Here is a 14739-nt window from a genome sequence, read left to right on the forward strand (position 1 = left end):
CCCCCCCCCCCTCCCTCCCTCCCTCTCTCCAGTCTCTGTTTCTACACTGACATCCGTCAAATAAATGCCACAAAAAAACAATCTTAAAAAGATGTATACACATTTTCACAAAGCAATGATGCCTTTTATTTAAAGCAGGTCCTGCGGATTAGTGGTGGTCACTCTCGGCAGCCCAAGCGGACACTTTTTGTCTGTCGGCACGGCGAGAGGATGGATGTGGTCTTTGGCAAACACTGGCTCTCCCTCTGTTCCGACACTAAAGGTGAGAAGGTAAAGGTAGACAATAGGAATAAGTAAAAGTACTGCACATTAAAGAAACCACCGTACATTTGACAATGTGTGCTTTGGTGTTCTGCAGGTAGATATGTACGTTCCAATCTAAACATGCCTCCCAGTTTGCCGCTGTGGGGAGGACAGAGAGATTACGACATGGACTCTCCCATCACTGTGTTTGGATCCACACAGGCTCGAATAGTGGGTACGTCACCAATACAGATCCAAATGATGCACTACTGGTGTCAGAGGAACAAAGGGAAGTCTGTCGTTTTGTTAATGAAATGCGTGTGCTTAATATTTGCTTTGTCAGGTGAGGCCCTATTAGAGAGTAACACAGTGATAGACTTTGTGTACTGCTCTCCCTCTCTGCGATGTGTTCAGACTGCACAGAACATCTTGAAAGGTAAAAAGAGACTCCTCGAAAAAATATGATGGTTAATGCTTCAACATTCCCTCATCCAATTTAGTGTAATTTGAATGTAATGGGGGTCCCGCAAAGAACCCATGTTTGAATTGTGTATATGTAAACAGGGTTGCAGCAGGACGGTAAGCTGAAGGTGCGAGTGGAACCGGGGCTTTTTGAATGGACCAAGTGGGTTTCTGGGAACTCCCTGCCTGCATGGATACCTCCCATTGACCTGGCTGCAGCCCACTTCAGTGTGGACACAACATACAGGTAATACTTACAAGGCAGAACACACCTGGTTCAATAAATAACAATTAATGTGAGTTAATCATATTTGTAATCTGCCAAACTTCTCATCTACTTTTACAAAATGATGCCTGGATGTTTGCGTACCAGAAATGCCCATTTATGTTATCTTAAAGAGTTGAGTGTTATTTAAACCAATTGGTAGCATTCATATGATCATTCACAAAGGCTATGGTCTGATTCTCTTTGAGTTGTCTGGCTTAACTGAACCTAACATGGCTGATCCTGGATAATAACAGGTATCGTGAAGCTGATTATCGACTGGTTCTGTACCTCTGAGTCTTAATTACATGTATTGTCGACAGAAGCATGTACATGGAGAACTTAATATGACACAAGATTTAACCGTGATACCCACCAGGGAGATTTGGTTATAAAAGCCCCTCATCATTGACTGGGGGCTTTTTGGTTGGACTGCAGCAAAACAGAAGCCAGCCCGATAAACATGAAAGTCTATTGGTCAGTGGAGCTGGGGTTTCCCCATTGTCCGTTGCTCTTTTTAAATGGAACAATGCAACAGTGTTTCCGCTGGTGACTTCTTTGCCTCTGCAAATAATCGTCTGATCCTCTTTCTCAATACAATTGCGAATGTTGTTTTTACGCAACGTGTTTGTTACTCTTCCTGCTAACCTCAACCCAAAAAGCCTCATTTGCGAAATTTAGGGCAAGCTCTAAAATATCACAATTTTTGGTGCCACTCTTTTTTTCTGTATAAATTTCTTTTTTTCTGTATGTGTGTCTCTTGCGGTGTTTCAGTCCTGGATTTGTATGGTGTTGACACAGTTTTATGCATATCTTACTAACGTAGCATAGTGTGAGTGTGTGAGAGAGATAGAGAGAGAGAGAGAGGCACTCAGACCAGACAGTTGTTGGCGTCCGGAGCAAAAAAGAAATTACAGTTAATTTGTCAAGTTGTAGTAAGTGTAGGTTTCAGTTTGTCAGTAAACAAATGCGACAAGCATCAACTTCGGCCCTGGAGGCAAAACAAAATCCTTCCTGTGAATACAAGTTATCTTGCTCTGTTTTTCCGTAAGACCCAACAACAAGGCTGTGGGCATGTTCATATGTCATGGGATACAACCTAGGTCGGTTGTGTTTAACAAAGTAACATTTATTACACAATAAAACTTTAGATGAGTAATCCATAACAACAAATTGTTGAAAGAACGTGATTATAATGTTGAATTTAAATTAAAACACTCCTTAATCATTTCACTCAAACATACCTTTACCATGTCATGTGATGCGACTTCAGTACACTGTGAGAACAAATATTACTTGGATAACTTTAGAAAATGGCAGATGAACGTTTAATATCTGTATCTTCATTTGAAAATTTGGCCACAATTAAGCACTTTTTATCCATACACAGTCCAGCCATATAGGTTTCCACCTAGTCTTGTTTCATTAAAAATCCTATGCTTGCTTTTTGCAATTTTTCTGTTTGCCACTCCAAACAAAATGGTAAAATCCTGAACCCACTTCCCAGTTATTCCTATGTGTGTATAATGTGATGATCCACACAATATTTAGTGCATACACTGAATACATCTACTAAAAATAAACCCAAACACCCCCAAACCCCAGTGCACTTCCAACAAATGCCTCAAGTTGTATAGTTTTTATAAAACAAGTGTGACACAATTGTTTATATGTGCCATTAGCTTTCTAATATTTGGTGTTTGCCTCCATGTAGACCTCTGATGCCAGTCAGCAAGCTCACTGTGTCTGAATCCTATGAGAACTACATGAGCCGGAGCTACCAAGTCACCAAAGATATCCTGTCAGACTGCAAAAACACTGGTAAGAGACAAACCTCAGAGCTTTTGGAGCATCTGGAATAGGTTGTTGAGCCTGTGGAGGTGAACTTTTACTTCATTGTTTTACATACTGATGTGTTTGTCCACTGCTGATGTTGCATCCTGCCTGGGTTTTAACTCTCCGTAGGAAACAACGTGCTGATTGTTGCCCACGCTTCTTCCTTAGAGGCTTGCACACGCCAGCTGCAGGGCCGCGGCCCACAGAGCGCCAAGGACTTCATCCAAGTAGTCCGAAAGGTCTGTTATATATATATATATACTGTATTTCTTTTATCTAGTCTATCTGATTGTTTTTCCTTTTCTAAATCCCACTTTCCTATTCACCCATCATTACTTCCATCTGGTTTCTTTAGTTCCTCTCCCTATGGCCATTGTGGCTGGATGTGCAAATACACCAGTACACACCTTAAACTGCAGAGATGAAAGGAATCCATGTGTATAAATGGAAAAAGTTAACTTAAACCAAGTTGTTCAAATGTTTGAAAGGTTTTTGTTTTTTATTTACCTGAGCAGTAAACAGAATCTCCAAATGGAAGGTGCTGAATCTTTAGCAACAAAAGACATCAGAAGCATGTTTGGATACTCAAGAATGTTATTGTATTTTTCAGCTAAAGGACACAAAAGATAGTATTACATTGCCACATTGTAGAAAATAAATAACCAATCTGAATGGATAAATGCTTACACATGAAACAGTTACATTACTAGCCATGGTTTATAGTACTAAAATCTGCTCTCTTTATGACATTTTCTTCTTTTGTCACTGAAAGTGAGTAGTATCATAGAATTGAAAAACTTAGTGCTTAATAAGTTAAGTACAAGTACCTTGAGACTCTTTGTAAGTAGTATGAAACATGTTTAGAATTTCTTTTTTTTAACAGATTTTGTATAATCACTGTCCTTAACCAACACTATGAGGATGGGCCTTATTATATTACCATACATAGATTTACATTATATAATTAACATTTTTGATTTGATTACATATGATTATGTACCATTATTACTGTAAATCATTATTACCAGTGTTGGGCAAGTTACTTTTAAAAATTAATTAGTTACAGTTACTAGTTACTTCTTCCAAAAAGTAACTAAACTAGTTACTTAGTTACAAATTATTTCAATAAAAAAATTACTGCAGAATGCAAAATGTCAAAGGAGCCCCAAATAAATGAGCCTTAAATAGCATAACCGTCATGAATGTATCGCTCGCATAACTGCAGCATGAACAAACTAAAAGCAGAAAGAGAATCCTATTGAAACCGAGACAGCAGATGAATGATGTGTCACTCAGTGATTGAATAGATGAGATCAGCTGATGAGAAAAGTGCAGGCCTGTGCAAAAGGAAATGCTTCCTGTTTGAACTTATGCCTTATAACTTGTGTCACTGCCTTAAATTTCTTCTCCAACCAATTATTAATTCCTCTGCTTGTCATTAGATCCCCTACCTGGGCTTCTGCTCTTGTGAGGAGCAGGGAGACACGGGGGTTTGGCAGTTAGTGGACCCTCCCATCCTCCCCCTCACACATGGACCAAACCACTCCTTTGACTGGCGGGAAACACTTCTGCAAGATTGACATCTGATCTGATCTCCGTCCAACCTGTTCATACTGTGCTCCCTCCCACTGATTGCTGTAACAATTTTCAGACCAGTGCCCCCAAAATACCGGAACCTTTCTCTTTTCAGTCTCTTTACACAGCTGGTGGCTTAGCAGTGACGCTCTGAAGAAGCTTCCTGCCTGAACATGAGGAGCCCAGTCCCAGCCGGCGAATGGTTGGTGAACTGACCGACTCTGAGGCTGGTTTCAACAATATTTGTCCAATCTCAAATGTCTTTGCATTGATATGTTGATTGAGGGAGACGTTAGTTTTGGGCACTATGGGTGTTAGCTGCACTGTGTGGGAGAGCGCTCACTGACTGAAATCCAGCTAGATTATGTGTAGACATTGTCATCTCAGTCTCAGAAAATGTTGTGAAATTAGCACATTTTATTCCATGTAACTTTTTGTGTGACTGGTTCATACCATTGAGAAAGCAGGACTATTGGTAGAAGAGTGACTGAAGTAACGCCATAAAAAGCGCAGAAGTTGAGATCTGTATTTTCAACTAAGATTACTCAGGTTTTATATTTCACTCGTCAGTTAAGTTAATTTTCACTGAAAAATGTCAGCTAATGTCTGCCAAAAAGTTTTAGTTCCCTATATAGGAACTCTTAACTCTTTTACTTGCCTAAATGTAGCTAGCTAATGTTACACATAAGCTGTGTCCAACCACACTCAGCAGGTCATTGTTTTAATATGTTAACATTGAAACATACACATACACATATTAACATGCTAAAGTTAGAATAAAATGTTACATTGCTAAAATGAGCATTACCGCTTCAAAGCAAACATTTTAACACAAGTGTTGGTATTAGGTTTAGCATGAGTTAATAGATGAACCATGCAAACACAAACATGCTTACATGCAACCATTAGTATTACTCAGCTGTATGCTAAGCTTAGTTCTAATATATATCACATGCTAAACCTTAGCATTCAACGTCTAAGCCCAATAACATGCTATGTTAGCATGTCCTTTTTACAGAGGATAGTGTCAACCATTTTTGATTGGCTGCAGTTATTTGAAGTAAATCTAATAACAGAGTACTGTAGGGTTGACACATTTTAGTAAGCCAACTCCCAGAAGACCTAAGCATCACCCATATACTTCAAATAACATGCAGTTATTTGAAGTAAATCTAATAACAGAGTACTGTAGGGTTGACACATTTTAGTAAGCCAACTCCCAGAAGACCTAAGCATCACCCTGGTTTGCATAACTGCAACATCACCACCATTTTGCGTGTTCTGTGTGATGACTTTGAACAACCTCTGTAGTCTTAAGCCAAATGTTAGCAACTGCTTTTGAGAGGGGTATTTCCCAAATGTTTTGTGTTTTAGAACAATTGTCATAACCACAGACCTTATTTCAGGCATCTAGCCCAAAAAACTATTGACTTTGAGACAAGGGAAACTGAAGTGCAAAAATTTGAAACTCATTTTCAGGTTTTAGGACTCATTCCTGCAGCACAATAACAAAGTTGTTTCAGCATTTGTGTTTTCTGGTGTGTAATGCACATTAAAGCCTTAATGGGTTGCTGGAGTGGCCAGAGACTTTTAGTTGCGTTAAAAACTGACAGTTGCAGGTTGACTTATAGGCCAATCATAACTAATTTGCATAATATGTGTTCACTATATCTGATTTGCATTTGAGTTTGTGCCTAGTTCACAAAATTGAATGAGACTGTTGAGAGTTGGTAAAGAGAGTGTTATTTCATAAGAGCACGGCTCTCCTACACAGACCCCAACAGCATTTCACCTTCCATTTGTCCTGCTTGCCCACTTCAGTGGTTGAGGGTAAACATATCAGTTCTGTCTTTAAGTCTTCATCAGGGACTTCTTCTGATGCTACCCACATGTTGTCTCTCTGTTGGTAGCACATCCAGTATAGCAGTGTATTTAAAAAACTATAAAAACTATAACAGTACAACCTGCACTATTGACAATCATACAGTAGCTTCTTGATTCTGGTCAAGCACATTTTCAGTGTGGGTTTGTTAAATGTTGTTCAAGGTTTCAGAGTAGCTGTATATAATCATATTTTGAAAAATAGTCTTCCAGTTGCATTTTTATTTATTTATAAACCTTTCTTTCAGATGTTACAAGCAAAAATATTAACAGCATGCACGAATATATTCATGATATCTCAGGTGTTGGCTGCATTTAAGACATACAGTACATATATGCAGCTTTGAAAAACCGTTCCATTGATTGAATGACTGTGTCACTTTGTGAGTGCCTGTTGAATTAAAGTGAAGTCCCCTGATGTACTGCCGGCCCACTCAGAGCTGCAGATGAAGACAAAGAAGAAAAAGAAGAAGAAGCTGTAAGCCACGTCAGTTGTAAAGAGTTTGCTCCGGCTGATACTTGATACACATTGCTCACTTATTTAGACTTCAACAAGAGGCAAAAAAAGAAGATAAAAGAAAAGATAAATTGTTAAAAAAGACGCTGTGTCCCATTTCATAGCCCGCCTTTTTGTAGCTTCACAATGAAAGACTAAATGCAGTATGTCATGATTAGGTTAGGTTCATGCTAAAAGATCACCATGACATCTTGGAGAACCCTGTGTGCACCACTGACTTTGGTCATTCAGTATCTCGCCACCTGATATGTATTCTCAGTAGTGAGAAAAGGGCTTTGAAACTTTTAGACAGTGTTGTTGTTAAAATGAAATTCAACAATGTGAAAGAAAATGCGTTCAACCAATTTGTTAGATGTTTACAAGGAAACTCCACAGGGAATCTTCTTCTCATTAAACTCTCAGCTAATATATGCATATTTCTAAGAAGAAAAATGTCAAACTATAAATGTAAAGAGCATTGTGAGCACTTCACACTACCCTTTGCCAGAATCAATAAAGGAGAGACTGTAGCTATTTGAACACAACATTCCACTCATGACTGCAGCACAACTTGATTTGGTCCTGCTCTCCTCACTGAAATATTATTGAAATCTGGCCATTACGAAAATCTTTACTGGGAAACAAAAGACTTTTGTCTTTAACTTCATTCAAAAAACACATTCATCCAGGGTTAGGGTTAGGGACATCAAAGATTTGATTTGATGCTTACATCTGTGTAGTCAATCTACTCAATCTTGTGGGAAAGAAAATAGAGAGCTCAAAACAACCATCTTAACATCTTCATGGTTATTTGATCTGCAGACCATCACCAGTTTCATCATTAAATTAATTAAAATGGATGTATTGAAACTTTAAAATGCCTTGCTAACAGGGAACGAATAATGCAGGTGTTACAGAAATATGAAAAAGGTTTTCACTTGAATTAAATGTCATATTCAACGCAACAAACTGGAGAAGCATTTTTTGTGTTAAAGAATTGCAAAGCAGAAGAGAGCATGTGGAAGAGGAAGAAGCCATGTTGTTCCAGTTGTCTTAATTTATTGTCTGATTATATCACCATACATGTACAGCATTTAACTTAAAGTTACTTCTATCTATATTTGTTCATTTGTAATTTAAGATGAAGTGTGTCTGTAGGCTTCATGTATGATATTTTTGTTATAAATGTATCTGTTTAAAGGTGTTTTTTGCCCCCAACGTCTCCTTCCAGACAGCGGTGCCTGGAAGGCACTAAGATTAGTCACTGGTTATGGTTAGGGTTATTGTTAAGGTTAGGTGCCTTGAAGGCAGCGGTCGCAGCGCTGCCTGGAAACGAGACGTTGGGGAATTAAAACACCATTGAGCAATGTATCTTCTGTTGTGATGTGAAGCATTGCTTTAAAGAGAACAGTTGTCCCTTTTAAAAAGCTCTTAAATTTTCATATACTGAATGCCAATGACATGACATGCCATTCTATGATTTGTGTGACATTGTTCATTTGGTTTGTTCTGATTGAACATAAAATAAAAGCATTTTTTTTCTCCATAGCAATAACGTTATAAAACAACAGGTGCAAAGTTAGTTTTGCACCGACACCGCAAATACTGTAAAGGAGTACAAATCCAATAAAGGTTGACCTCATTTTTGTTTAGTTTTGTGAACAGTTGCAGTAAAGCACAATAATAAGATAAATTAAAAAAAATTCAAAGATAATACCAGAATGTCATTGTCAATAAGAGGAATGGTTTTAAACTCAGCACTGCTGCTACGGCTCACACAAACATGTACAAGTGTGAAAACCTTTTTCCTCCCTGCCGAAATCACACACCCTCTATGACATCAGTAGTCTGCGTATCACCAGACCAAGCCGAGCTCAATAGATATGAGACTGAGGGTGAAATCAAATCACCAGCAGAGTGGGCAGGGTTAACCCAGTCTATGACATCAGTGTTGTGAAGCCTGGATGGAAAAGGGTGCCAAGACGGCAGGCAGGATTCACAAAAAGGTGAAGGTTGGCAAACAAAACTTCAAAAAGGCAAACATGTAATTAAAAAATGATGGACAACATGTGACAGCCCCATTTATTGTAAGGATTAAGGATGCTATTAACAATATTATAATAATATTGAACAAATTTGGGTATTTCTTCATTAGCAAAATCCCATTTGCACTCAACCTATTAGTGACTTTACTCTCATCAAGTCTTACAAAAAAATCTTACCTGCGGAAAAACTCTAAAGCTGGGAAAATGAGTCTTTTATATTGAATGTCATTTCTCTGAGTCAGCTAAGAGATTAAACTCTATCTACAAGCTAAAGCTTAAATGCATAATATGTCTTATTCATACTGAGTGTCATTTGTAATTTTTGTTTTATTTTGCTCTACTTATTTCCTTTTACTAGATCAATTGTTTGTGTACTACCTCAAGTCTACAAACCCTAGTTACTATCTTTGGAATGGTAACCTGTTGTGAGTTCCATTTTGTAAATGTGTTGTTAAAATTCCAATTGAATTGTTTAAATTTAAAAAAAGAAATGAATCACAGCAGACCTGAGGGAGGCCTCCTCTCTTGAGCAGCAGGAAGAACTTGCTGAGAAAAGGGAGGTCATCCTGGTGAGTTAAAAAGATTGGATTTGTCTGATAAAATAATGGGAATTCAATGCTTATTTGCTATCTTTCCAACAGTTAGAGGAAAGGATAAATGCCATTCTCATGTTTGTTTGGTACTTAGGAAGTTGGAGCCTGCAGCCAGTTAGCTTAGCTTAGCTTAGCCCTAACACTTAGATGGGAAACAACTTACCTGGCTCTGTCTAAACATAACAAGTTTGTGCTTAGCCAAGGCAAGTGTTGCGGTAATATGTGTGCTTGAAAAAGAGCTGGCAAATTGATTCTGTTACCTTCAGACAGAGCTAGGCTAGCTGTTTCCAGTTTTTATGCTGAGCTAAGCTAATGTGAGAGTGCTATTCTCCTCTAGCTAAAATTCAGCAAGATGGCAAATGTATTTTCCAAAATGTCTTTATCTTCTCTTTGACATCTAACTGTTATGCAGTTACAGCTAGATGTTGGGTACAGAGTCTGTTGCCTATGAAGAGGGCCTCCTTTCACATTATGTCTCAAACTGTTGATGTGAACATGGAGCCTCTGAAATGGCCAATAGCTCCAGATGGCTACATCCCCAACTCTGTCATCCGAAACTGGAGGAAGAAGAGAAAGGATCTTAACAAGGTGGACTGTTGGGAGGAAATCTTTTATAGTTCTCATCAGGTGAATCAACCCACAGCAAAGAATGAGGAGCAAGTGAGCACAAGAGTTTTATGGATCACACAAGATGAGGAGGAAGAAGAAGAAAAGACAGATGATGTGAAATGGAGAATGGAAGAAGAGGAAGATGAGAAAAATGAGAAAGCCAAGAAGGAAAAAACAAAGGTGCAGGAAAAAGAAAGGGTGGAAGAGAAGAAAGCAAAGGAAGTACACAAGATGGAAAGATATGTCCTTCTGACCCAGATGAACACTAACACTACTCTGCGGAATCAGCTGAAAACATCTGATGACGGACAGACGGATGTGAAGCCTCAAAGGCAAGAAGTCGGCTCAACAGTTATTACAAGAAAGACTGTGAACGTCCTGTAAGTGTAACTCTGAATGATGGTTTTCCAATTATTCAGAACTTCTTATGCAAGTCCCCGACAACTGTGAAAGTATGTAAAATGTGTATGTTTTCTTCTAGACCAACCATCTGTCCTGAAAATGGACCTAAACAACACAGTGAGCAAACGGAACACACAAAGCTTCATGAAACCATCAAACCTCACGTCCAGCTGGGAACAGAAAGAGACTCTCTGTCCGATAAACAAAGAACATCCAGATTAATTCCTAAAGGTAGTAGCAAATGATGCTGATGCGGCAATTGAGATGGTTATGTTTTGCCTGCAGTGGTGAACATTTATATTTTTCATTTTGGAAAATGTTTTCAATTTCTATAGAGTGGCCGGAGCCTCCATTGGAAAGTACTGTGGTGTCTGTAGATGTTGTCCTCCCAAAGCAAGGTAACTCACATCCAGACTACATACTATATTTCTTCAATGCATGAAGACATTGAGCATCATGCACGAACGGACGACATTTTTCTGAAGTGGGAAAAGTGTTCTTTGAGTTTTCCCTTTGGTACGAACAAAATTCATGCGAGGTCAAGACCTGCTGTATGAGTCATTGTTTTCACTTAAGAATAAGAAAATCTTAATCTGAATGAAATTGTAGTTAAAATGCGTAACAAAAATGAACAAAAATAAAACATATATAAAAAGATCTAATGTAAAATTATTAATCAGTTTGGAAAGATAATGTACATCACTGATCTACTGTAGATGAGATGTATTGTCACATCCAGTCTTGTACAGATTTTTGTGTTTCACACAGGGAAATCACTATCTACAGTACACCATCATCAGGCCAAAATCCTAATTCTCCAGTACTGTACTTTGATTTATGACCAAATAGTTACAAAACTAATGACATCCCCAATCGTCTACTGCCGTACTTTGCTAGCACTTGGGTCTCAGGTTTTCGCATTAAAGGTGCCCTGCCACACAAAACTTTGTGTTTTAATTTTTTTTTTTTAATATGTAAGGCCCATATGTGTTTGTGTCATGTCGTGAATGTTAAAATTAACTGCTACCTCCTGTCTGCTCTAGCCACTGAAAAAAAATAAGCAGAGAAATCAGGCCAATTACAAAAGCTCGTCAGTCTGACATCATGCTGCCTGAGCTCATTACTATTCATTAGCTAGCCCAGTTGCGCTGGGTAAAGGAGACTGATAATACAATAATGTTCTTGCCTGAGGCCCATTGTTTTTACAGTATTTAAATCGCCACTGTTGAAATTTTACATTCTTTGTGTTATATGTACCTTTCCATACTCCTAGAACCCAGAACCTCGTACATACCACCGATAGAGGTCGAAAACGTGACTCCTTATCCCATGAAGGTTCCTCCTTCAACCCCAGAAGATCCTCGACCCCAACTAGACCGTGGACCTCCTGAATGCTCGCCAAGAAAGCGAGAGATACAGAGAGGCAAAGGGTTCCTCCTTTCTTCGACCAAATATAACAACATTAGAGACCAACTACAGGTAACCATGGATAAAAAAGTCTTGGAGCTCTTTAAAAAATTGAAACTTGCCACCAAGAACTCATCACGCCTTGGAAAGCGCTCCAACATTGCTGAGCACCCAGCTACTTCTAAGGCTACGCAGGCCCGCAAAGGCTTCTGTCCTCCGGATTCTAAGGCTACACACACTCTGCTAGACTTCTGTTCTCCATGGGCAGCACAGTTGGCTGCTGGAGAGCATCCAGTCAAGTCTTCCAATGCCAGGCAACTTGCGGCAACCGTCCCAACAACAGGACATCAGAGAGTGGTGCAAAAGATCCAGATGAAAGACGGTCTAGAACCAGCATCCTTTCACTTCCACCATGTGATCCCAATGGCCTCCCAGCAGAGCTTCTTTACTTTGAATCCTTATGGGACGACCCAGTATGGAAGGCTTCAGTTTTATTGGATAAGGAGACACGATGCGGGCAACCTGCTGAGTGTCTGCAGATAGACCAACAACTCTGCTCATATAGCATGCTTGGTTCTCTCTTTATAGATTGACTAAGAAACTGGCCAGCTCATGAATTATTTCATAATGAGGTATTTGGCTAAACAATAAAATCATCTGTTGCATTTATACAATAATTTAGGTTCAAACTATGGTAATAGTGATTGTTAGTTGGTTGGATCATTGCTTTGCCATTTGATTTAGACATTCATGTCCCCCCAAATTAATTCTAACAACTGTCTTAATTGCCTGTTGAGTGTTAGTTCGTTGCAAGTATGAATTAATACTTTGTGGTGTTAATCAACTGCAACGAATATCTGATCTGTCTGCTGATATATGATTAATAACAATACTAGGGAAAAAAAACATGGACAGATATAACACAGCTTTATTGACATTTGTTTCATTTGACACAATGTTCACATAGCTGGAAAACAAAAAACTCGTAAATATTTTGCAATTAACAGATTATTGTTCTTGTAATTGTGAAGTACTGTAAATAATTCTAAATACAGAAACATTGTAGGTTAATTCAGAAATAAAGCTGAAAAAATATGGCTAACGTTGCCTCACAAGGTTTAAATTAAGTGTAATATTCAAATAAAGAACTATAAAATAAAAGGAAGTACAATCTGGCATCCCGCTAATACAGCTGGTAAACTGAAGTAGAATGAAGGAAGATAAACAACAACAAGATAAATATATGCAGAAATGATACATTTAATGAGATGGCACTTTGATAGAAACTAAGGCAAGTCATTAAGGTGAACGAGTTCGGAAATCTGTTGCTTTTGGAAACACTCCAGTTTTTGATATGTTTTTGATATGTGAAGTACAGTACATTTTACATGAAACAGTACAGCAAAAACAAATGTTCATTTTGTTGTTAATTTTATAAAAACAAGCATTTTGAATAGCTGTTGATGAACCATACAGACGTGCATTGCATTCACAAAAGTATTCTCATAATAATAATAACTTAGTTTCGTAAGGAAGAAAATGAAAATTATGAGAAACCGCCTAATAATTACAAGAAAAATGTACCGTAAGTATGAGGTCCATATCTTATAATTATGAGATACAGATTATTATTATACCGATAATTACGAGATATGGATGTTGTCATTAGGATACTAAGACAAAAATTACAAAATTATGAATAATTTTCCATGATGACAAGATCTTCATCTCGTAATTAGGAGAGCTATGTTATAATTTTGAGAGGCAGAATTATGCAATAAGGGGTTTCATTTTTCTTTTGTTTATTGAATGAAACAGTGCTTTATTAGAAATACACTACAACATACTATCTGAATGAATGAGACCGTAACGGCCAGTCAGTCAGTGTAATGAGTGTAGCAAGACAGCTGTAAAACACTGTTGGTGATGGTTTATGGAAATAATCTGTATTTTTTTCAGTTAGGTTAACAACATTAGTTTGCATCTCTAGCAAAACGGTAATTCAACCTATAGCCAGTCCATGAAAGCCAATGAGTAGGTTTGCTGCTCTGCTCTTTTGAGCAGTTGATTATACTACTGTATATCCACAACTGGACATCGCATTTAAAAATCACAAGCTCACAGTTGATGCTTAACGCGTTGCTGCAAGCCATTCTCTAGTGATAACGCATTACAGATGCAATATCAGCAAAGCATGATCAGGAGCAATTGTTGCTATACAAAAGAATATCTGAGCTGAAAACTAAAAACAGATGCCGGGACTGCTCCAGTGTTACACACGTCATCTCCAGTCATGCAGTGGGACTGCATTTCATATTAGGTTCAGTACAAAGCAGCTGTACAGCTAAGCATCACTAGCTGGGCAACAGGTGGGGGAAACAAAACAAAAAGCCTCCAGCTTTTTATCATGTGTAATAAATATATTCTCTATCTGTAACATATTCTTAAAAGCAGTGAACCTCCTCAGTTGAAAATGTTCCATTCAACATGAGCTGAATGAAGAAGTGAAATTACTTTTCCAGGAAGCCAATATGATAAAACACCATTCAATCTGAGACCTACTGTACAGTACTGGTGGTCAGGGAGTAGCTCAAGAAAGAAAGTCATAGCGATTATGATTGGCATTTCTTAACTCTTCACACGTCAACAAGGCCGACTTCACTGTAGTGTTAGCTGCTCTGAACTACAACATGGGAACACATGCTCTGAAACTCATCTTTGGTTCCATCAAAAGTCAGCGTTTTCAAATAACAATGCAGCTAAGAGCAGAAAGAAGAACTCTGGGTTAACTCCTCTTTTTAGCTGCATGTGGGGAAAATTAATAAAGGCTGATGAGGCTGGGTTGTGAGGGAAATATTTTGAAAATGCTGAATTTTATTGGCATTCCTTCTACTGATACCGCTACTATGCTGACATGCTTTTAAA

At 38.3% G+C, this 14739-nt stretch overlaps 2 protein-coding genes across 5 annotated transcripts in view; both read left to right on the forward strand.

The window, feature by feature from the left end:
* Positions 1–14739, forward strand: part of ubash3bb (ubiquitin associated and SH3 domain containing Bb) — a 55291-nt gene that overhangs the window by 32123 nt on the left and 8429 nt on the right. The window contains exons 9-15 of one of the 2 annotated variants that reach the window (XM_034867261.1): positions 139–262; positions 359–478; positions 587–679; positions 808–952; positions 2685–2791; positions 2936–3045; positions 4249–4807. In XM_034867261.1, the coding sequence (XP_034723152.1) occupies positions 139–262; positions 359–478; positions 587–679; positions 808–952; positions 2685–2791; positions 2936–3045; positions 4249–4386 (837 nt within the window). In that variant the 3' untranslated portion in view covers positions 4387–4807. Of the gene's footprint in view, positions 1–135; positions 263–358; positions 479–586; positions 680–807; positions 953–2684; positions 2792–2935; positions 3046–4248; positions 4820–14739 lie in introns of those variants that run through there. The other variant, XM_034867260.1, reaches the window with a different exon arrangement.
* Positions 9133–14735, forward strand: LOC117941986. 3 transcript variants are annotated; one of them, XM_034867267.1, is made up of 5 exons: positions 9133–9372; positions 9809–10385; positions 10487–10638; positions 10743–10805; positions 11681–14735. In XM_034867267.1, exons 2-5 carry the CDS (start codon positions 9844–9846, stop codon positions 12355–12357), a joined length of 1434 nt encoding a protein of 477 aa, XP_034723158.1. In that variant the 5' UTR covers positions 9133–9372; positions 9809–9843; the 3' UTR covers positions 12358–14735. The 3 variants fall into 3 exon arrangements, with proteins under 3 accessions (XP_034723158.1, XP_034723160.1, XP_034723159.1); XM_034867269.1 differs by having other exon boundaries at positions 10526–10638; XM_034867268.1 differs by having other exon boundaries at positions 9294–9372; positions 9819–10385.

This window comes from Etheostoma cragini, chromosome 3, assembly GCF_013103735.1.
Source record: "Etheostoma cragini isolate CJK2018 chromosome 3, CSU_Ecrag_1.0, whole genome shotgun sequence".
NCBI classification, from domain to species: domain Eukaryota; kingdom Metazoa; phylum Chordata; class Actinopteri; order Perciformes; family Percidae; genus Etheostoma; species Etheostoma cragini.